The sequence below is a fragment of the Harpia harpyja genome, chromosome 13 (genome assembly GCF_026419915.1).
Source record: "Harpia harpyja isolate bHarHar1 chromosome 13, bHarHar1 primary haplotype, whole genome shotgun sequence".
NCBI classification, from domain to species: domain Eukaryota; kingdom Metazoa; phylum Chordata; class Aves; order Accipitriformes; family Accipitridae; genus Harpia; species Harpia harpyja.
The window spans coordinates 36602243-36626998 of NC_068952.1; the positions used below are offsets into that span (position 1 = coordinate 36602243).

Consider the following 24756-nt stretch of genomic DNA (forward strand, 5'->3'; position numbering starts at 1 on the left):
CCTCTGCTAGCACCTTCCTTTCTGTGACATGCTTTTAAAACTCATATGCAACTGTCAACTGACAGAAAAACTGCCTGAAACTTTGTCATTGCCAGTTCTGGTCATCTGCACTAAGTACAGTGAGCCTGCTGATAGGAAGTGGTGAAAGAATTCATTATTTTGCTTTGCTTGCGTGCATGGCTTTTGCTTTACCTATTAAACTGTCTTTATCTCAACCCATGAGTTTTTGCATTTTTACTCTTCCAATTCTCTCCCCCAGCCCGCTTGGGGGAAGCCAGCGAGCGGCTGCATGGTGTTTAGTTGCCAGCTGGGGTTAATCCACAACATACAGTTTTCAAATTGCTCCTGCAATATTGATCCAGATACTGCTTTGGATTACCTGAAGATATTGGGGTTGTGTGTGTGTGTGTGTGTGTGTGTGTGCAGCACGCGCCTTAGGTGTAAGTCGGAGTGAACTACAAATAGATTTTAGTCTTTAAAAAAAGTCCCAAATCTCATCCTGTCTCCAGCTGTCAGATAAAATGACAAAGCAAAGACACTTCCCCAAACAGCCTCACTTAAAAGCTTGAAAACAAGCTGCAGTGTATTGATTTTTTTTTTTTAAATCTGAAAAAGTCAGTTTCTAAATTCTAGACCAGATCACTCTTGGCTGCCTCTCAGGCAGGTTCAAGATGCCCCAAACAACTCCAGTGGCACTGAGAAAAGCAGAGTACAAAGGACAATACACAAAGCAGCACAAAAGCCTTGAATGTTCTATTTAAAGTGACTTTATTAAAACATTGTTAATATAAAATGTGACCAAGTACAATTTTTTTGTAAGAATGTTTAATAAAAACATATTAAAGAAAAGAAGGAGCATCAACTCTTGTCAAAGCACAGGAAAAACCTACCAGGATAAGTAAAAAGTTCTGCAGCATGTTCTACCAGCTGGTCCCAATGTGTATTAGGGTCAAGTTAGCCGATGGAAGAGATAGGCAGCCCAGGTTCTTCCCTAAGAAGCTTTAAGGTATTTAGAGGTTTAAAATTACACTCCTCAACAGCAGGAGACTTGGCTTTCAGATCTCCCCATATCAAAGTAACATTAGAATGCACATCTTCACGTTGGATTTATAACTTTTCAGCAGCTGAATGTACAGAAAATTAGATTCACTGGTAACCATAAACCCCAGGGTTAACATTTGTCAGCTTTGAAAAGAAGGTGTAAGTCAATACTAACTATACACCTAAAGAATTTGTGCTAAAGTTGTTCTAAGCTATATTAATGCTGGATGCTTGTAGCAAATGCTAAAAAGGGTCAGCTAAGAAAAAACCAGCAGTAAAGTCCATGCTGGTAGAAACAACAAGTGTTTTCTGAACTGCTGAATGCAGAGATAATATCCACGAATTACAGGAGTTTGTACCTCTCAGGAAGCATGTAAAGAAGCTTTCAGAAGTCTATAAATAAGGCTACGCAATGCCTTACGCTCTGTGGCAATCTTCCCCTTTAGCTAAGAAACCTTATAAGAAAACACTAGAAAAACTGGAGGTTTGGGGCTTGGTGGCTCTATTTTTGGGGGGGTGGGGTGGGGGGTGGTGTAGCTTAAAGCATTTTCCTTGATCAGCAAGTAAGTTTTAATGCTCCATCAGCATCCTCTGCTTGTTCAGAGCAAGCAGCACACCAATTAGAGGCAAGGATTCTTCCAGGACATCTCAAACTCTTCCTGTAACAGGCAGAAGAAAATCCTGAAGCATCCAATTCTGCACATTTAACTGCCCCTGGCCCTGAGCCAAATGTCAAGTGCTAATCCATGAGAAGCCTAGCACAATTATGGTCTAGGAGATGGTGACCTTCTTATAGCCTTGGCTGGGACCCATTAGACCCATTAGAGCCCTGCGTTTTGCCTTCTACCCCAAACAAATGCTATGGGACTATTGCTGAGGTAAAGGGAAAGGTCAAACCTTTGGCATTGGAGCAGACCAGTCACTGGCTGTGCGTAGGGGGAATTAAGGCTTCAAGGTGAGGTAAACACAGTGAGAGTCAGTGTGTAAATCATGCTGCATTTCAGAGACGACAGATTCAAATGACAGCTAGTCTTGTTCTCTACATTTTAAACACCAAACAAAGGTAATTCGAAAGCAGAACTGGAGGCAAGTCTGCTGAGGGCCACCTTGAGATGCCTCTCTGCACCTCGGGAACAACTGTAACCCAGATGTTGAATGCTGAAGAGAATGTACCCACAAGGAGGAAAAAGCACCAAAGTTGATGAGTCCTTGAGACGATAAGCTGCTTAAACAACAAAGAAGCCTTATACTGCTATGACCTCCCATAAACATAGTGGTTTCCTGACACAAAGGTAATCTACACTCCAGCAATTCCCAGTGCTGTACTTCCAGCACTACTATTATGAAGAGTTATGCTCTAGTAAGGAGGCAGTGAAATAAATCATCAAGCTTGTGTTCCCTGAAGACAGTTTCTCCCGTTTATTAGGTGGTGTCCCATTCCCCTCCACCCACCCCCAAGTCTTTAATCCAAAGATCAGAAACACCTGTCATTTCCCCGGGTCATTTTTCTAACACTCTTATGTTATTTTAGCTGATTTGTAGGGTACACACACAGTGCTTCTTTGGATCCATCATTTTGGCAATGCCTTTGCCCTCTTCAAAAGAAAAGTGTTTTCAAATAAGTGGTAAAAAAGTTACTTTCAAACTAAATGAAATATAGAAATCAATGCAGTTCTTCTGTATGCTTATTTTTCATACTGTTTTTGCTAGTTATCTGAAGTATGGAATTATTTGCTCATTTGGAACCATTGCATGTGCAATGCTATTTCTTACAAGCCATGCTAGCAAGGTTTTGATTGAAAACAGCAATCTGGTCCTGTAGGTTCCATTTCCAGGATATGGAGACTCTGATTTCTTTTTCTTTAACATGTGTATGGTAACTTCTCCCATCCTCTCAATACAGTAGCTACTAAAAATTTTAACAGATATTAAAAAAATATCCAAATGAAACCACACTTCTATCACTGTTTAAAAACCAAAAACGCATATGGTATTACAAAAGTTTATACAAAGGCAACATTTAAGAGTTTGAAAGTTATTTCTAGAAAAAGACACAAATGCTAGTAAATTAACATACAAGGAGAAAGATATTCCACTCCTTCCCCAAAATTGGTTTGATCTATTTTGAAGTATCTTTTACCAGTTGTCTAGAAAATCAAAGCCAGTCTTCAAGATAACATTGCTTGTACTAGTCTGCAAGGAAAAAAAAAAAAGTAGTAAGATGTGGTTGCTAATTATGGTATTACAAACTCAGTACTTGACTGCCTGCCTACAAAAGAAAGTTTAAAATGTTGTCTGCCAATATTTCAAGTTCTTCACCTTGCTCTACAATACCCAAGAACCTACACCAGAAAATGCTAGAATGGGAAAATGCTCACAATGACCAAAAAGGCAATTCCAGATAAAAAAAATGAAATTCTTGTAGTGATCTGCAGGCAACGTGTTATTTTTTTTCACCATGGAAAAATTCATGAAGATCAACTTTTAGACTAGAGTGGGTATTGCAGAGAATGAAACAAACAGAATGTAAGCATCATTAATTCAATGGATTCCCTATTGCAATGACAGCCAGTTTTTTCCAGAAAACTACACAGTTTAAACTTTGTTGACAAGTTATTTACTGGGCTATCAAGAACATGCTCACTCCTGCAGTGTTGCACTTTTAGCCATGACATTCATGGTGATTTTAGTGTTCAGGAAGACTATGCAAGGCACACAGCTGAGTTTCTGGATTCTCTTTCTAGAGCATGGCTCTCTTCCCCAGAATAGGGAAGATAATCCAGAAAAGAGGAAACAAAGAAAATTCTGTCATACTATCTTCTCTGCTACTCTGTTCACAATTTGACGTGGGAGGATTGTTTCTCCACAGAGAAAAATCAGGCCTTTCAAACTATTTCAGTTCGCTAGAAAACATTCACAAAGGAATTAAAACTGCAATAAACCATTTGTAGGAAAACGTGATAAAGCCTTTAATTAACTATAAAGGACTACCGTGGTCACAATTAGTAGCAAAACAGCTCAAGAAGCATTATGTCTTAGCTTCAGAAAAAAAATAACTAAACATAGGGCTCCAAATACTGAAGTGGCTTAAGTAGTGTTCTGTCCTAAGTGCTGCCACTTCCTTCTCTTGCAAGTATTTACCTCATCCTGCATTTTTCTGACCTTACATCACCTTGTTTGGAATTTAAACCATCACTGTTGGGAAAATATGGTAGAGAAAAAGCTATGTGACATGCTTAAGGTGTACAGTAATATGTTAGGCTTATGCCAGAGTGATGCTACAGATTCCGAACAGAACTGCACAGCTCTGTTTGAAGAATCACTCTTCTACTTCACAGTTTTCAGGCTTCAGATCTCTTCCTTTTCTTTCCCTCACCATGTCATGTCCTGTTGTCCCCTTTCTTTTCTCACAGATCAGCATCAGCTTTCTAAATAGCTTCAATTGGCTATTGAGCTGCTTAAGGTTATTTTTTGTTGTTGGGTTGTTTGGGGTTTTTTTATTTAAAAAAAATCAAAACCCAAACATTGAGAAGGCTAATTCTGGAAGCTCATTCCATTTCCATTTTGGACTTCAAGAGAAAACACATTTGAAAGCAGCCCAGCTGCCTGGGACAAAGCACTGGGAAGTGGCCCTTGGGCTACCGCTTAAAACAGCTGAGAAACTAGTTCGCCATTCGCTGCTATGCTGTGTGTACCAATAAAAGTATCCTAGACTCTAGTTTGTCTACTTACCAAGTTAAAACACTTTTTTCCATTGAGTGTTTTGCTGTTTCAAGAAAAAAGAAACCAACCAAAACAACTCTTTTACTTGCTATAGCAAGCTCTTTACCCCAAACTGTTAGGTGGCTTGCTGTCAGTTAGCCACTGGATACCAGTGTTTCTGGTATTGTATTTAAATGATGCCTTTATCCTATGCACTTTACTATGTTAAAAAATACTTGACTGAAACAAACAATTTCAGTTAACATGTTGGTTAGATAGACTACTTTAAATTTGCAGGATAAAAAGCCAGCAAGCTTAGCTATGGCTTAAGGCTTTATGGAGTCCCTAATCTTCCAGAGCGGCCTTGTCAGATTTTAATGTGCTATACAGTTTTTAAATCTAAGGACAGCGGATACAGCAGTCCTTACCTGTCCAGGCATTTGTGGATCTGTAAGTATAGTACCATCAGTATCTTCCTTGTTTGTCCTAGAAGATGCCAGGTCCTGTGGTGGGTCAGGAAGAAAGAAGTCATCTAGAGAACTAACAGGGAGTTGAGTGGGTCGAGGTTTCTCCCATTCAAGAGATACAGAAGGTAGGCTGGGAGTGACAGACTTCTCTGGTTTAGTTACACTGGGCTTCTCGGCTTTTGCCACCTCCTTTGGAGTAGACTCTTGTCTGTAAAAAGAGGGAAGGGCTTTCTCTCCTTTCTCCATGGACTTGATCTGGCTGGGGGTCAGGGACTGGAACTCAGACTTGTCTCCTTCAAACTTTGAGCGCTCTGCATTTATCTTCCAGAAAGAGGACTCTTCTTCCTTTCTGGATGCTATCAACCCATCAGAGCCAGGGGTCTTACTGGCCTGAGAAGATTTAGGGACTTGGACACCAGGTGCTGCTTTAACAGGCTGCCTCTGTTCATTTTGCAACTGGGCACCACCTTGCTCTTGTATGGACAGAGATGCAACGCTGAACTCCATTTGACTCTATTCAGGGTTAAAGAAAAACAGTATTTCAAAGCCCTTCACAAAGACAGTTTTGAACTTCTGTTCCTGATGCATATAGATAACACATTTGCCCACAGCTAGGCAACTCCCAGACAGTAGACACCACAGCAAAGCTAACTTATTTTCTCCATAAATGTCTATCTTTGTAGCCATGTAAAAATAATAATTTTTAAAAGTCTGAACTCTAAGCAAACATAAGAGTCCTAGACCTGCTGCAGAGGAGTCAGAGAAAGCAATCGTATTCGAGTTACTCAGTGCCATCCAAGATAGCAGTGCATAGCATGCACAGCGCTAAAATATTAGCATAGTGGCACTAAAACATTAGACCAGTTGTGGATGCATTTTGAAACTCATAGATGTTTTACATGAAAATATAAAGCAAAAAAGCTTTACAGCGCAGTTTAAAAGGTAATCTTCCATTATAGTCTTTGAAATAGTTGGCAACATGTTACAACTCCATCTACTTCCAAGACAAAGGATTAGATGTAATGGGTATGCGTAGACAAGTGTTTTTTACAATTCTAATGCCCTTCTGAAGGAAGAGAAACAACTCCAGCAGGACCAGTTCTTCACTTATTCCAGAGCCTTGTTTTGTTTTTACTTGCAGTGCAGATAGCCATACTCATTTCTGAGAGGTAACACTGGGTCAAGGAAGCAAGTGACCACAGTTAAAGCATGATACAGATCTTGCAAAAGCCACCCAAAAGTGAAGAGTACTTCAAAATGTTCATTTTACTTACCACCACTTCAGTAATCTTGATTGTCAACTAGCTGGACACTAAAGTTAAGCCTTATTTCACTGAGGAACACGTAAGCTTTGCTGTGTTTAGGAGCACAGCACCATAGCATGTACTGGAAAAGAACAACCTAATGTCTAGACTTCCGCTTGTAAAATGGAACAAACAATGAAAAAAAATATTTTAAATTGCATTTACTGTTAGAGTGACACTGTTGTCATTATGGGCCTAATTAGTTTTGAAAAAATTCAGAGGACATTTCAAATACTAGCTTTTGCTACAAACAGTTAATAGATACTTCTGAAGTTCATTACAGATTTGTGATGTTTTCCCCATTCTACTTCACTCCCTGGCCTTTCCTGAATAAAACCGCAATAGCATCTATGGGCCTGAGTCTAAAACAAGTCCTAGTTGCATATCATTTTCACTACAAGTGTTTGATCTCGAGTCCTACATTATTGTGCATGTTAAGTTCAAAGGGACTGTAGATCTAGCAGGTCTCACACGCCTAGTAGTTAATATTCAGAAACTTCTCAAAGTACAAATGTTAACTCAGCAACTGATTATTTATAAAACAATTTTTTTTTAAACAGTCAGCAGCTGACTACACATAATTTGATTCATGGACTAACATCTGACCTTTCTAAAGAATTAGATACATTAGATATTTTTCCAAGGTTATAGGCAAGGAAGCACCAAGTTCCGTGCTTTCATTAAGAATATACTGTGTTACCAAAAGATGCAGAACATAAACAAGCTATGATTATAGCTCAGCTAGAATAAGGCGAGTGCAAGGATACACGCAACTCTTACCAAACAGCTCGACACCCCACCCTGCCTGCAAAAAACTAAGGGGAAAAACCTTAGTGCTCCATTTTTTTATTTTTTAAAACAAAACTAATGATGTAAAGTTAAGTGCAGGAGATTTTTCCTTAGATAAATTCTGCATAAACAAACTATGGATGCATAGTTTACATCCATAGTTTGTTTATGCATGGAGCACCTCCCCTATGAGGACAGGCTGAGAGTTGAGGTTGTTCAGCCTGGAGAAGAAAAGGCTCCGAGGAGATCTTACAGCAGCCTTCCAGTACTTAAAAGGGGCTTATAAGAAAGATGGGGAGGGACTCTTTATCAGGGAGTGTAGTGATAGGATGAAGGGTAACAGTTTTAAACTGAAAGAGGGCAGATTTAAATTAGATTATTAGGGAGAAACTCTTTACTGTGAGGGTGGTGAGGCACTGGCACAGGTTGCCCAGAGAGGTTGTGGATGCTCCATCCCTGGCAGTGTTCAAGGCCAGGCTGGATGGGGCTTTGAGCAACCTGGTCTAGTGGAAGGTGTCCCTGCCCATGGCAGGGGGGTTGGAACTGGGGTCATGTTTTATGTTCTTTCATATGGGTCCAAATATCAACTCAGAGGTCTGGTTTGGAAGCGGCAGACCCCTTCTAGTACAGAGAAGAGCGTGGCACTGCAGCACAACTCCAGGCAGTTGTATCCTTTCCAACCCGCTCATGGATGCATGTTCTGCAGAGGATGCCCTCTTTGTCCTTTTAAAGCAGAGACCGTGGGGTGTACCTTCCCCTTTCAGAAGACAGGACCACCCGACATTTAAGATTGCATATTTGTGTCACGGTATGCTTCGGAGATCAAACAGTTCGTAACCTGACACGGAATAATCTGAATAAAAATACTTCTTCAGGAGTTTACTTTCTCCCCCAAGGAAAGCAAAGGTGACAAGACTAACCTGACAGGTTTTGAAAGCACTGCATCTCAGCATGATGTAAATACAGCCCCGAGAGGTCAGGTGGATAATTCTGCTTCTAGCATTTAACTTGAGAAGCCAAGAACTTCTGTACACCACTCACAAGTTATTCTATTTTCCTTGAAATATATAATGCTTCTATTTGACTTTCAAGGCTACTTAAGACATCTGAACCCCTAGGAAATGTAGCTGATGAAAGAAAATTATTAATATGCAATATTTTAAGTCACAAAATTGGCAATAAAATACTATAAACACCCTCCCCCCCAAAAAAACCCACCACAACAGAGCAGCAGTATAAGTAGGGAGATAATTTCACGTAGAGATGGAGAAGACCCATGCGTGAAAGATGCCATGCTGACATCTAAGTCATGAGCAGTACTGTATGTTCTAATGAGTCACTAGACACTAGAAGTGCGAGTTTAATTAGTGTTCTGCTCTCCATTTTTTACATCAGATTGCAAACTGGCAATTGATTGGGTCAGCAGGAGAGGGAAGGAAAGGACATTTATAAGACAGTTACCCCCCAAAACATTTCCTTTTCCTTTAGGTTTGCCAGCCATGAGAGTATCTTGATGCACATCTCTCCTGGCCCCAATCAAACTTAGAGTAGCAGCTATTCTGTAACGGGCCATACCACGTGTTCGCTTTCCTCGGGCTGAAGAAGAGCTGCTGAGATCTGCAGTTGCACACTTCACAATTTAGCAGCAGAACTGCACTTGTGGCACTCTACCAGCTGCCGCTTTGGGGAAGCAAACACTGAACGCTGCGTAAGATTTCATGCTCAAAAGTGAATTGTCATTTAGGCACAGTTTTGGATTCTAGAGATAGGGTTTCAGTCCCCAGCTGCTTTCACAGATTTTGTATGACTTTGAATGAGCTGCAGTTTCTGTTCCTTAATTCCCCATCTATGGAATAAAATAAAAATACTTTCTTTTTCCTACCATTTGTCCAAATTGTATTTCTGGGAACTGTTCAGCCCAGAAAGTCTCGAGAGTTTGCAGACAGGCTAGTACAGTCCCAACTGCAATTTCTAGAAGTTACCAGAATTCAAATAAAAGCTATTAACAGCAGTAGCATTTTAAAGATACTGCAAGAGCAAGTCATTCTCAACACATTGATAGAGAGACAGGGAGAGAGAGTTCATGTGAAAGCACGCACAAGTAGTTATTTTGAGGCAGAGCAAACCTAGAAGTCTGTGTTCTTTTCAGTCTTATCCCTCTGGTCCCAAACCCCTGCAAGGGTTAAAATAAAGGATGCCTAGGTCTTGGATCATCTTTCTGTCTAATAAATATAAGTAATATTAAAAATTGCAGTTTTTAGGAAGCTGCATGTCCATCTTTCCTTAAAAAGACCATATTAAGGTATTCAGGAATTTTATTTATTGGATTAAAAAATTTAGACCTAACTTCAGTCTCAAGGCAGCGATAATCCACCAAATCATCATACTGGCTGTATATACTCATGGGAAACAATGTATCCTAAAAGAGAGGCACCACACACTAAGAATGTAATGATTTAATAATACTGTATAAAATCAGGTCTCAGTTCTTAAGTCTATATTAAAAACAAGATGACCACAAAGAACCCAGGAGCTTTTTTTTTAAGCATCTTATTCACTCATCAGGAATGTGTAGTATTTTACTAAACAGTCAAGCAAACACAGCCAAAACAAATTGTTTTGCTTGGCAGCCTGAAAAATCCAAATTGTTGAGACAAAGACTGCAGAAACACTGTCAAAAGCAACTTGTTTTAAACACAGCCTGATATATGCAGAGGTAAGAAAGCCAAGTTTAAAATGATTTAGAAGATGATTTTGCTTTGCTGCGTGGACAAAACCAAAATAAATATGGGACCCAAAGCAGTTGCAGTTTTTGCTTTGTTTCCTGTGCACACCGTGGGTGTTTTCAGGATCTTTTCAGAGTCAGAAAGAAATCCCTAGTCAGCAGAGACCAATTGCAAGGGCAAAAATAGAGCAAAGCACTCAAAAACAATCTAAGTAATTTTAGTCCATATAGAAAGACAACGCCAAAGATACATAGCGTGGAGCTTTGGAGGAAATTTCATGATCTACTCTTTGGTGATAAGAACAGCATTTTAGTCTGCCACTGTTACTGGTTAGCCTGAGCAAACTCATACTGACAGTATCTGGTATGTGCACGGTTTTATGCTCAAAACCAGCTATCTAAAGATTGATGTAGGTAATTGAATCCTTAGCCGAGAACATCTGGCCATGCAGATTAAAATAAACCTTGAACACAGCTACTATTACCACAAGTTGTTGGTTTTTTTTTTTTCCTCAAGAACTAATAGTCAACAGTAGTCTTGCAGCACTGTGTTTTAAACATCTGTAGTCTAGATCAAAAAAGGAAGTGAAAACTGAAAACCTCAGGCATCACTCTTCTCTCCTTCCAAGGAAGCATTGCCATTTATGCCAGCTTGATAAAAATAATCACACTGAAGTATAGTTTGTAACAAACAATTCTAATATAAGGCTGCTAAAGAAGGAGGGAAAAAAAATTATTTTCTGCCACTTTCTTCCTATTTAAAAAAAACCAACACAAAACCAACTAGGACTTGTACAAAGAAGGATATTGAAGACTGTCTTCTAGTTTTAGATAAAGGAAACAGTTTGCAAACCACTTTTTTTAAGTGCAACATAAATTTTTCTTTCAAAATCATCGCTGGGATTAGATCACTTCTGTAGCAATATAATTACAGAATTCAGACAGAAAGGCAGCAACCAGATTATGGAAAGGATTGAAGACTGACACTTTCTTTTTTTGCTTTTTTGTTTGTTTGTTTATTTTTAAACACACTTTGAAGGCTTCTCTTTTCAACAAACGTCTGAGGGCCTGTTGAAAGTAGAAGCGAGCTGAATGAGGAAAAAGCCAGGAGTTAAAAAGAAATAAGTACAAAAAGGACTCTCTAAAGGTACCTTCGCAACTATTCTACCTGTATCAAGACCAACAAATTTTTATATGTGCATGTGTCAATTTTAAGCCTTTGGAATAAAACCTATTTTAGTTAATAGTATGAATTAGAAATAGATCCCAACTTAATTCCCATGCTGCTCTGTGCACTCAATGTATTACCTGAGGTGGCAGACTGAAATTACATTTTCTGCCCACTACTAAATTAATTTTCTTTTAAAAAAACACACCAAACCCAGAAAGTTCTGAGTTCAGGAAGAGCTGCAGAGAAATTTTGTTTCCAAACCCAGGCATGATTCTTGTTTTCCATTTATATCTTGGGGTCCGTGCTGAGTTTCACTGAATTTCTACTTCAAACAAACCAAGAAACCTCAAAGGCTAAACTCAGCCAAAACGTCAGCTTTCATCTCACTTAAACCTGAAGCCATAAATAGAATGCCCTAAATTCATAAACCTGGCTTTAGACCCAGTTAAAAATGTAACCCACATTTCAAGACGTGTTATGTTCATGTGGGGCTCCACCCATGAACTAAATCACTCCCTCCAATTCAATCTCTAGTTTTAAAATGTCAGTTTATTCACAGTGCCATGAGAACTCATTGCTTCCTGAGTAGTCTTCCTTCTGAGAAGTGCTACAGCTTTCTACTAAAAAATTAGTATTTTAAATGCTAACAGCTAACTCAGCAATTTACATTGTATTTCTGCTTTGTTAGCCTTGTTTGAGGGTTTAAAAATAAAGACGTAAGACAAACAGCTAAAAATGGTGGAGATATTCATGCAAGTGTTTGCTGTGATATAAACTACTTGAGCCATATCTCACATTTGTGTTTAAAATAAGAACGCAGAAAGTTTACTTTTGACAGAAGTGAAGTTATCAAGCCCTTCAACAATGTTCTGCCCAAAATGACAGCAATTTAGTACGCCATTCTCTGGGTAAGTTTGACAGCCATGGAATTAGGGAATCCATTCCACTAGCTACCATGAGAAAAAATTTGACCATACCTAATCAACTGGAATCACCACTGGCTTCACTTTAACAGCTGAGAGAGGCTCCAACTTGCAGAAGACATGCCCTCCCCTCTTCTCACTACCCTCTCAGTTTTCCTGAGGTTAGTTACAGACATATACTGATTTTGCTGCTTTATTTTTCTTAGCCTCAATGTCAAAAAAAAAAAGGAAAAAAAAAAGAAAAAAAAGACCCTATTGGTTTTACTGATTTACATCTCTGTTTTCTCCTTCTCTGCAAAAGCAGAAAGTGAACACCACATTCCCTTCCTTGGATAAGCCAGAGCACATTCATGCAAAGCTGCAAAAGAATGAAGGAATTTCATCATCATGGCAATAACATGCAAAAAAACCCAAACCAAACCCTCTGCATTAGAGAGACATCAGGGAAAAGAATATTATGGAAAGAATAACCCATCGGGGGGTAGAGCTCATGGAATGGAAAGAGCCTGACAGCCTGAAATAACAGTGGGAACAGATCTGGCTCACAAGACACCGAACGTGCATTACAACATGTCAACCTTATTAAACAGCTCATTCTGGTTTCTTCACTGTTTCCCCATGCTGGACCGATTGGGCAAGGATACTTGTTCCTCAGCCGGTACCTCATGGAGAAATTGCCTTCCAATATTATCTTATTAAAGTACTGGTTAGGGAAGAGATCAAAGAGTAGGCACAAAGGAAGATCTCCACCTTTAGAAATGGAAGACTCAGCAGTTGAAGGATTTAGCTGAAAGACTCACACAATATGAGGCACCGAGGAAAAAACAAAAGGAAGAACCCACACAGACCAACCAACCCACACCCTGTAAAGCCAGACAAAATGGATTCTCTAGAGTTTTGCTAAAGGAAAAGGTCATGCAACTTTTCAACCTACAGCTGAGGCACAGCTTTTCTCTCTGGTCAACAAGGAGGGAGTGGGAGAAAGAGGGAAGCACAGCTTGATTAGCTGTGACAATTATTTCTAAAGCAACCTCCTCCCCACCTCACTTTTCTTCAGCAGTTACAAGAGTGTTCCCATATCATTCTGTTAGCCTCCTTTCATTACAGAAGAGCATTAAACTAGAGCATCTATCCATTGCAGTCCCTCATTTTGAGACACCAGGAGGATCATAAAAATAATCTTAATCAGCAAGGGATAAACCACAGGCTGGGTTGAAAAAACACTTCACTAGACATACAAGCATTTAAAAGAAAAGACAACTATCAGTTAAAGAGAAAATCCATTTGAGTGCAGATGCATCTCTTCATGGATCACTAGTTGGTGCATTACAGGAACCACCATCTCCAGGAAGTTCAAGTATTTAAAACTTACAAAACCCTATCAAGACAGAGCTTAGAAATACAGTTAGAGCTGCCATGTTCCCAAAACTGAGTTTTAGGGTTTGCACTAGAAAGTAGGGGAGAGACAACACCACTGTCTCCAACATATGATTTATTTCACCTTATTGTTAATGAGGTCCACACTCTTCTCACTATTTTTCTTTTTGACAGCTCCACCCAAGTACACCCATACTAAAAGCGTCTTCAGTATTGTACTAAAAGCCAGTGGCTGCTGCTTCTAAGGGTCCTGAAAGACAGGAGGAATTGCCTGAGCTACCAGGCTTCCACTGCAGGAAATCCTCCACTGGCTCCTGAACCCACCACAGCTTACAATGGAGTTCTAAGGCCAGTGAAGACTGGCAATGGTTTCTCTTAAACTGCAGCACTGTATGCTGCAGGGACCCAGGAGTCACATCAAGTTATAGGTTAATCAGCATCTGCAAAGCACAGATGGGGTGCTAGCTACAGGCAGTGACCTTGAGCAGACAAGGCTGACAACAAGCCTAGGGTCAACCGGATTAATTTTGTGTTCACTGGTATTTCCAAATAATTACTCTGCATTAGGCTAAGATTATATTCATAAGCTCATACATGATTATCTACACAGTTCAAGGGCAAAAATTGGAGGAAACAGGGGAGAAGCAGCTTTCTCTGGCAGATAAAGCCAGAAAACACAAAGTCTGAAATGCGTGATTAAACTAACATGCCCACCATACCCAGTTGAGAAAGGCAACAAGCTGTGTTTTTGCTCCCAGACTTTCTTCAACAAGAACCACCAAACTTGATTTCCCATCACAAATATGGTGCAACTATATTTCCATTCAGAAAGAGGGAGAACTCTGGCTTTGTGTTAGCCTTATGAGAATCCCATCATAAATAATGCTTTAACAAAATACCAGAGACAAAGCAAGGAGAAAACAAAACAAAACAAAAACAACCAAAAAACCCCCAACCCACCACAGAAAACTACGTTATTTTTTGAAGGAGCTGCCTTTTGGAGAGGAAATAACACAATGCTTCTAGCATAGCCCCAGGTTAATAAGTTTCATTACATTCTAGTACGTAACAAAAAGATGAAGGGTAAGACAGGCTTTAGGAAAGAATCCAATGAAGTTACTAGATATCTGTACCTCTCTTACCCCATTTCCTAGCTACTTTACTCCTGACTTGAAAAGTGAAAGGCAGTTATGTTTGTACAATATCTGAGACACTGGTCTTGCTAAACATGGAAATTTGTTAAAAAAGTTTACAATGAAAAATCAAATAATTGATAATGAATCAGTTTTACGCCTGCACTTGAAGGCAGAACATTCATGAAGTACATGCTGTGTTTCTGTTGATGTAAATCGAAGCACACCAGTCCCGCTTCATTTGCGGGATGGTCACTTTATACAGCTCTCACAGAATAAAGGTGACATTAGTCTATCAAGTCTCAAAATGAAGACAATATAAATGCACAAGGAACAGTATAAAATGACAAACCAACATTAAAAATAAAATTGCTGCATATTTACCTTCGTTTCCCAGGAGAACGGAGCTGAGTGTTCATCTTGCCAAGTTATGTCCTGAAATAAAATTCAAGAATGACTAAAAATCAGATGAGCAGCTTTACCTGCTCAGGAGCATCATACAGACGACATTACATTGCACTGCTAGGAGCATAACAACCACTACCACAGAACTTGCTAAAAAGCGAGAGCACTACTTGGAGATGGGGCAAGATTATCAACTAGTATACCAATTTAACCTATAAAATAAATGAAGGTTTAACCTGGTCTAAACCTCTTGATATGGTTTCTCTACAAATAGATTTAAAAAATTGTTTGTTTGTTTTTTTTAAATAATATATTTCCAGTTTTCTACTAGGCATTTTCTTTGGTAGCCACTAGCAACACACAGGGACAGAAATAACAAGAGAAGCAGGGGCCTTAGGGAAATAAAGTCCCATTTCCTCCCCTCCATGGACCGAAGAGCACATGTGCAACCAGGCAGTCACATGGCAGCAAAACAGCTGTGCATCCATTAGGCCAAGCCACAGCTGGATCCAGCCCTGACAAGACACATCATTATGCCACTTCAATGACGATCAGTCTGAAATAAGTATTCGGTGCTGTTGAAAGAACCACACAAAGTCTAGAGTAAAATCCCAATCTGAAATAGCTTCTTTTAAGAAGCTATTTTTCTGAAAATAATCCCGATTTGGGAAGTTTAAATAACGTCTTCCTACATAGCATGCCCTCCAGAAATACACGTGACCCACATCGAAAAAAGAAGGGGTGGAAAATAAATAAATAAATAAATAACCGTTGCTCACATTTGTTCCAGACTTGCAACAAAATGATCACACTTCTATTCCTATTCGTGAATGAGTCTCATTTGTACATTGGATGTTCACGCTGGTAGAAGTAATGAGTTGCACCCTCCGTACTGAGTATACCACTGCTTGGCCACCCCAGTACATCAGGGGAGGAACAGGAGTCGGAACGGCGGATGGAAGGAGAAAGGCCAGGGAAGGAGAGGACAGGACAAGGCTTGTTTCACACTCCTGCTGTTCAAAGGGTAACAGAACTAGACCATGCTTTAAGCTAACATAGGAACCCCGCATCTTACTATGACTGCCCTTTTCTTCTTATTTCTGACCTCTGCCTTTATAGAAATAAGTTTCTCAGACATCTGATAGCTTTCTCCTGATCCGCTATCTCTTATTTCTCCCTAGGCAGATTTTGCTGGCCAAGGGCTATGAAATCTCAATTAGAAGTGTCTGAAACCATCTCCTAAACATGAAAATGTGTCATTCTCCAACTATTACTCACCTCTGAAACACAGGGTTTCTAGCAGCGAAGTATTTGTGGTGTATACATGAGGGTAATCCCATGCTCTTAAAAAGAACTGGGCTGATAGAGACCATCTGAAAGAAAAGGCCTGGGCTCTGCTGGACCACACATTCTGGCCAAAAATGAAACTTGGTACAGGAAATTTTTGCCGAGAACACAAGTATAATACTGGGTTCTCTCATTCCAGGAAATGGATATTCATATTTATTAATGTTTAAGGGAAACAAAGGGAGTACGAGTCTGCTTTTTAGTATCTGTTCTAACTTCTATCACTATTTGCACTGCAGAGTGCTGCTGACCCCATGGGAATGCCACACCACTTAGGTGGGATGCCTTGCAGCAAGCGAGTGTCAAATTATTTCAAAATCATTTTAAGACTGTATCCGTTGCCTCTGAAACTGGTGGAGTTGGCACTTCATTTCTGAAGCACGCATGACAGGAATCACGGTCCAGGAGGGAAGAGAGACAGAAGAGGCCCAGCCACGGGATTGAGTCTCACACACAAGGTAGGACCGTAACCCTTCTGTTCACATGGGGTCTGGACAAATCAGTACTCGACTTCAACCACAGTAGTAAAGGACAGAAATGAAGTCCAGCAAACAGTGTAACACTCCTACATACTGTCACAGCACCTTAAAGCTCCAGACACATAGCCATAGCTGTCAGTGGGTTTTACCTAAGGAGTTTAAAGTAAGCTCTGACTTCTTGCCATTTACAGGACATGCAAACCAGCCGTGGACCAGTTTTAATTCTGGGAGCAAGCCAAGACCATCCTCATCCTGGATCTGAGACAGCCAGTTCTTTATTTTCCTGTATTTGAGGCAAGTGTAGACAGCACTGGGAGGGACACCTCTTCACCCAATGCTCACTGCACATCCTCAACTCAGCGACAACACCGCAGCTGCAAGCAAGCCCTGCTGACAAAAGGCAGGGATAGAAAAGCAGCACAGGGAAGGCAGAGGGAAGGTATGAGGTTGTCATGGACCAGGATACATCATTCCCTACAGGACGGAGCAAGTCAGCTTCCCACTTCATAGAGCCCAGTATCTTCTCCACTGCCATTGCACTTGTTGGCACCTCAACTTGTAGCCTCAACCTCCAGCTTAGGCAGACAAAAATCTCCTGAAATGAATTAACAGTATTTTGGTACTCGTTGTTAAAAAGTTCTTGTGAGAGACAAAATCTAAGCCTTTCATAGATTATTTCGAAAGATGGAAGTAGTAGACACTTGTTAGGCTGGAACAGTTCCCTGAAACAAAACAACCATAGATTTTTCTTCTTAAAAGGATGGCTCATTGTATCTCAGGCTGCACAGCCCAGCACACCTCAGAGCCACTAAGTCTGAGGAGCTTTGCCCACATTCAAGAGATCATCCATAGGATCTAGCAAAGGATAAAATAGGATAAGACATGGTTTGAGGATACAAAGCTTCAAGGAGTCGGTGTCTGTAGTTATTTGGAGTGTACTTGAAGCTAGGGTGAAGGAGACAGTTGTCAGGTTCTGTCCATTGTCAGGGAAGGGAAGGAAGTTTGTGGCCTCCACCTCTTGTGCCCTCACACAGAGGACATGCAGAAGAAAAAGCGAGAAGCAGGAGAACATGGTTCAACAGTTTCCTGTCTGATGTGCCTGATTCATGCTTATCACCAACAAAATCCGAGAAGTTTGCTTTCTGTAGGATTAACAAGTTCTCACACGCTTTAAGAAAATGGGAGCAAAAGCATCAACTATTTCAATATTCACAAAAGTAAATTATGATTGGAAATTCTAGAGAAAAAGGCTTCAAGGCTATTTATCATCAACACAGATTAGAAGAGATCCATATCTGATCAGCTTTTGTTTTCAGCACACAACAAAGCCTTCTTCCAGAAAGAAGGCAAATAAATACACTTTTGTTCACCAGCATTAAAGAACCTATTTGTAAGAAACAGGGCCTCATGCAACATATTTCATAGCTGAAAAAAGAAAAGAGAAAGAGAGGCAAAAATCCAGTCATACACTTGACTTCAACAACCAGCTGCAGAATACATAAAAAAGAATCACAAACTACATTTGCTATATGTAGGCAGCTTGTTGCAAAACAGCATCTGAATTTCAAAATGGAAGACACTGGTAGAAACGTGCCAGCACGTCTGACATGAGCATTGCTCAGAGCAGCTGACAATAACAAGGCAGTCACAAACCCACCAACAAATGCATCTTAGAAGTGTTATCGGAACAGGACTTGCTGGTTATTGGGGTTTAACTGCACTCAAAAGCTGCATTGCATTTTTTATTTTTTAAAAAGCACAAGTCTATAATAGGCCCAACATAAAAGTTATTGCTACATTGAATATTTGTTGCTTTAAAGCATTTTTAAGTAGGAGATAAAAGGGTCAATCCTTTGGCTTGGTGCCAAAGTTCTTAAGGCTAAGCAAAACAAATACTCTATCTGCCTTCAGGTAGGTAAGTCAAGCTTCCCTATTAAAAGATGATGAATAAAGCTAACCGAACTCTCTCACCTGTCTTCCCTCCACGTGAAATGTTTACCACTTCCTAAAGCACATGGCATTTTCTTCCATGAAAAGTTTAGTTATTTCAAGTCCAATTCTTTCAGCTGCTGACTACCACTCAAATACTCAATATCCCTTTAAAAAAAAGAAAAATCAGACCTTAAATCCATGTGTATGTCACACACTTGTAGATAAAGAGGAACATTATTAAGAGAAGAGCGAGAACTTGTTGTAAACTGAATATCTAAACTATCTTTCACTGAACTATACAGGGAGCATCCAGTGGCAGCAACTAACATCAAACCAGATGCTTAACCAAGCTGACCTCTACAGTGGTCAAGGGTGATACCTCCCACACACTACTGTTTTTCCACCTATTCCTCTCATGATGGCTCATAATTTAAGGCGTATTTCAAAAATAGCCCATTTATATTACATTTATATTCAATCCCAGATTCTACTTCCAGATTTTCCTCTGCTCAGTTAACCTTATTTTCTACCACTACAAGCCCTAGACATAAACGGAGAAATGCCAGCAATTGGAGGCTTGTTGGGAAAGAGGAAGCTCTGCTTGAAGGTTGCAGCCTCCAAAAGCCCCCAGCCAGAAGGCCTAGGCTGTCTAGACACAGAAAATGATGGTGAAGCAAATAGTCTCCTGGTGCTGGGCCCATGTGCAATGATAGCAAGTCAATCTTCAGCAAACAGGACAAAACTTCTTTCATGAGGTGTTAAAACAACCCTATTAGCCTGGAAGAGATGAAAAATATATGCATGACCTAGAGCACGTGACTCTATAAAACAGAACAAGATAGAGAAGCAAGAGATGTTGGGTCTCTCTAAGAGGTAGTGTTAGAAAATACCAAGGCCTGCAACCCCATCAAGGTTATTGAGCTGGTGTATCCTGGGGTCCGTTTCAACTAGGAAGCCTTAACTCGACACCAGTGAACAGGTAATGGCTGGTGTTAGCGTTTGCATGCATCCTCACCATGACAGCATTGTGCACACAGGTAAATGCCAAGTCAACTGGGTGCCACCCAACCCAACTCTGTGCTTGAGAAAGAAATGCTGTCTAGGGAATCAGGGAGCCCAATTTCTGTACTTCCACTTCTTTCATCAAGCTTTTTGAGACTTTTAAAAACCTTCAGTTCTTTGACAGCAAGATCGGAGATTAAAAAAGCAGCTGTGGTGTCCTGGCACCGATCCTCTTTAGGAACTGCATTCACAGTGGATGTCCAGCTTCAGTTATTAACTCCATGACTGGCAATGCCGCAATGAGGATAAGATAATGGAAGAGAAGGAGCAGCGGCACTCAGCTGACTCTAGCCTTTTGCTAAGAGTCACACGTGGTGCTGCAGTGCTCTAGCACTACGAAATGAGTGGATAATGGCTACAGCATGCCACGGTTCTGTTACTGCACATCTATTTTCTGTCATAGCCTTCCCACACAGCCAACATACTGAAAGGTGTTTTTTAAAATGTAGGAGATGCTTATACTTTGAGAACTTACAGTCCTGGGCTACAAGTTCAGGACATGAGTTTGGTGTTAGATAAGTGCTGTGGTTTAACCCCAGCCAGCAACTAAGCACTATGCAGCCGCTCACTTACTCCCCCACCACACACCAGTGGGATGGGGGAGAGAACCAGAAGGAAAAAGGTAAAACTCGGGGGTTGAGATAAGAACAGTTTAATAGAACAGAAAGGAAGAAAGTAATAATGATAATAATAACAATAATAAATTAACAATACTAATAAAAGGATTGGAATATACAAAACAAGTGATGCACAATGCAATTGCTTACCACTCGCTGACTGATGCCCAGTTAGATCCTGAGCGATCCCTCCCCTAGGCCAACTCCCCCCAGTTTATATACTGGACATGACATCACATGGTATGGAATACCCCTTTGGCCAGTTTGGGTCAGCTGTCCTGGCTGTGTCCCCTCCCAACTCTTGTGACCCTCCAGCCTTCTTGCTGGCTGGGCATGAGAAGCTGAAAAATCCTTGACTTAGTCTAAACACTACTTAGCAACAACTGAAAACATCAGTGTGTTATCAACATTATTCTGGTACTGAACCCAAAACATAACACTATACCAGCTACTAGAAAGAAAATTAACTCTATCCCAGCCAAAACCAGGACAAAAAGATATAAGGGAAATAGTGGGGGGCGAGAAAGAGGGAACCAATTGTTCAGAGATACAAGACCACTACATATATCCTCTGGACCACCTCATCAAAGTGGTCACATGCATGAAAGTGGGACTGAAATGGTGAGAGTCCTGGATGGGTAAATCAGTATCTTCAGCATTCATCCTTGTATTGCTTTCTCCTAAGTCCTCCAAAGAACACGAGGTGAAAGAGATCAACTTTCCATGCTTAAGCAAGCACAGGAAGATCACTACAGATTTCAACATCAGTTAACAGGGAAGATGAGCTGTGGCTGGAAACATGAAGCTTTTGGAGCAGGTGTCAGCAAGAACATCATCAGACCAAAACACACTCACACTGAAAGCGCTGCAACATCATCAACGAGTGATTCTGAGGTATGCAGACTACTGTCCATCTCCTTGCCTCAGGATACCATCCATCATGAGACAAGGACAGTGGCCAGGACCAATCTAATTGCCCTGAGTAAGGGCTGGGTGACCACAGTATGTGCAGCAGTTACATCTTAGAAAGATGGCAGTAGTACAGCTCAGTAAGCTGTCACACCAGAAGAGGGCAAGATAATAAAGCTCTATAGGCAAAGCATTTGCAAGCCTGGAAAGTTGAACCGAAATGGCAAGAGACCAGGTGCCGTGGCTCTGTAACAGCAGGACAAGGAGGAACAATTAGTGAGCCAGGGCAAATGTCCAAGAATCAGGTCGAATGCCAGCAAGGGAGCAGGGGGAGAGGAAGCTATCAGATGAGGAGCCAGGAAAGGCTCCAAGGCTCAATAGTGCAGTTAGAAGAACTAAAATGGACGTGGAGGATGCCAAAATGAATGGAATCTCTTTTCTTCAGAAATACAATATATATTAACTCCAGCTTGGAAGTCAAGGAGGAAGTCAGTTGAGGCAGATGCTTCCAAAATTACACATTTTGCATCACGTAGTTTGATGAACCATGCTTTCTTTGGTTAATGGCTTCACAAACGCTAACAACAACACTATTTGTATCATAGCTGTATTTTGGGGGAAAGAGGGGAAAAAAAAAACAACTTGCCAAATTTCAGATGGACTCTCTAGCTGTTTTGTCAAGCAGGAAATGATTACTTCCATACAGTGTAGCACAACAACCTACAACTTGCTTGCTTTCCTTCCAGATCCACATAATTCAAAGCAGAAAGCACTGCAGAGCTGTCTGAGACTAGGAAAGCTGAATATACTTACTTTCCACAGTCATTAACCTAAACCCTTTCACAACTAACTTCAGGTTTAGGTTTCCTTTCAAAGACTGCTTGCACAACCAAATTTGCTGTCTTGCATCCTTCTATACTTCTTTTTCACCAGGAGTTATGGTCTATTACTAGCAAATATTTACCTAGAATTTCTGGTATCACGGACTAAACAAAACTGAGCTTGACTGCATGTTCTCTAACTGTAGATACGATGTGTGCGGGACACATCGTCACACCTTCCTGACAGGTGAAACACAGGCAGCAGTCTTCTAGCACAAAGCTGGTCAGGAACCACGATGCCAAGTATCTATGTGCTTCAAACGCTTCTTAGAAACCCCATTGCGAGGGATATTGGCGAAGAGACTAAAAGCAGCACTGTTCTCTTTAAATTGGATTGATGACTACAAATGCAGAAGCAGACTATTTTTTTCTGGTAGAAGCCACTAAAATTAATCAACAATAGGTCACTTTAAGATATTATATGAACATAGTGAAAGATAGCGGCTCTGTAATCATACCAAGATGTAAAAGAAAACAAAACAAAGGAAATCTCATATGGAGAGATACAGGATCTGAAGAGCACTGCCAGGTCTTTGCAAGCATTGTTAGACCTTCCTCTTCAAGGGGTCACGCTCGGTAACATGACCCACTGCTCCGGACCGGGTACCCTTATACCTGTGGATTTCTAGAAGGGCTGCCACGCTTTGCCATTAGACAGATGGCTCTCGGAAGCTTCAAAACCCATACTTTTTGCCATCTATCTTTCCACACCCGTGTTTTTCCTGGCATGTGACATGGAACAGGCTGCATTTTTTTTTTCCTAGGTGTTAAAAATACCAAGAGCTGGAATGTTTTCAGTGTTGTATTTTTAACTGTGTCTAAAATTAGAAACAAAAAGGAAGAGATTTAACTGGGTGTAAACATTCCCTACGGCCCGTTTTCAGCAAGGGGCTGTTTCCAGAGCTAGCCACGGCCGTGCCCCGCTTTGGGGGTGGGGGGGGGTGGGGGGCAGCTGGTACCGGCCTCTTCTGTAAGTCACCGTTTTGCAAAATCCACCTCAGAGTTACTTCTGCTTCTCTCAGCCAAACTCCCGGTTCGGTGCCTTTCCTGCTCTTACCGTCTGACCAAGTCCCCTCGCTTACGGTGTAACATCCCGCCCTCCCGCAGAGTCACGGAGGGGGGAAAAGAAGGGAATCTCATCACACACACACACACACCCCCCCGCACCCTCCCCGTTGCTAGCGACTAGAAAGGCCCGCTCCTCTCCACAGCCGAGCGCCGGTCTCGGCGGCAAAGACCCACTCGTGACACCGGGGCTACGGCCACCCCACCCGCGCGGCGGCGGCGCCGCCGGGCCCGCGGAGCTCCCCTCACTCCCGGATCCCGTCATGGCGGACCCCCACCCCCTCACACAGCCGAGCCGAGCCGAACCGCCGCGCCCCGGCGGCGACTGAGGCGAGAGGGGCGGGCCCCGCCGGCGCCCCCCTGGCCGCCTTTCTCCCCCCCCCGTCCCCGGCCGGGGCGGCGGTACCTCGTCGCCGAAGCGCACCACCTTCTGGCCCGTGTTGAGGCGGAGGCTGGGGTAGGAGGCGGGCGGCGCGGCGGGGCGGGCGGCACCGCGGTGCGCGGCGTAGCGGGCCTGGACGTGCGGCTCCACCAGGCACTTGTCGATGATCTCGTCCTGCTGGCGGGGCGGCAGCCGCTCCCACTCGGGCCCGTAGCGTTCGCGGATCCGTTCCTTCTCCGCCATGATTTTGCGGGCCATGGGGCTCAGCGAGGAGAAGTAGCTGAACCGCTTGCGCTCCCGCTCGTCCAGCGGCCGGTTGCCGTTCATCACCGCCGTGCGGGAGGCGGCGATCGCCGCCGCCATGGAGGCCATGGCCACCCCGCCGCCGCCAGCCCCGCACGCACCGAGCCGGCCGCGCTCGCACGGCGGGAATGGGAACGGGAACCGCCTCCTCCGCCCTCCCTTCCCTTCTCCGCTCCCCTCCGGCAAACGCCGCCTCCCCTCGCTCCCTATAAAGGCCGGCCGCCGCCCCGCACACCCCGCCTCCCGCACGCCCAGCGCCCGCGGCAGCCCCGGCCGGCCTCCCCCCCGGCGCCGGCTGCCCGGCGCTCTGGGGCGGGCGGAGGGGAGGGAGGCCGCCTCCCCAGCCTGCTTCGGTAACATGGAGCTGACCGGGTCGGAGCCAGCCCCAGGCGTGCCGAGCCGGAGCCGAGTCCCAGGCTGCGGCCGCGGCCGGGCCCCGAGCGCTCGTCCCCCGCCGCCCTTCCCCTCCGTTCCAGAGGCGGCGAGCAGTAGTAGTATTCCCACGCTGCCGCGGCCGGGAGCACTAGGAAACGACTTGCCTCAGCTGGCAGAGCAGCGCCGGAGCCAAGGACCTGCCTTTCCCAACTCCTAAATAAGTCTTACTCGTTTCTTAACGCGATAGAAGGTCCAGCAGCTCCTGTCAGAAGAGCCGTCAGGCCTGGGATGGGCTATTCCGTCCCACTCAACAAGTTCAGCAGCAAGTCTGTCCAAAGCCTCTGTATTATTTTGGCAAGATAAAAAA

General features: G+C 42.4%; 1 protein-coding gene across 1 annotated transcript; it reads right to left on the minus strand.

Annotated features, from left to right (window-relative positions):
* Positions 1-751: 751 nt before the first annotated feature.
* Positions 752-24191, minus strand: C13H1orf198 (chromosome 13 C1orf198 homolog). Its single transcript, XM_052805975.1, has 4 exons — positions 23736-24191; positions 15017-15067; positions 5172-5723; positions 752-3234 (listed from the first exon to the last, which is right to left on the minus strand). Exons 1-4 carry the CDS (start codon positions 24081-24083, stop codon positions 3178-3180), a joined length of 1008 nt encoding a protein of 335 aa, XP_052661935.1. The 5' UTR covers positions 24084-24191; the 3' UTR covers positions 752-3177.
* Between the last annotated feature and the right edge of the window lie 565 nt (positions 24192-24756).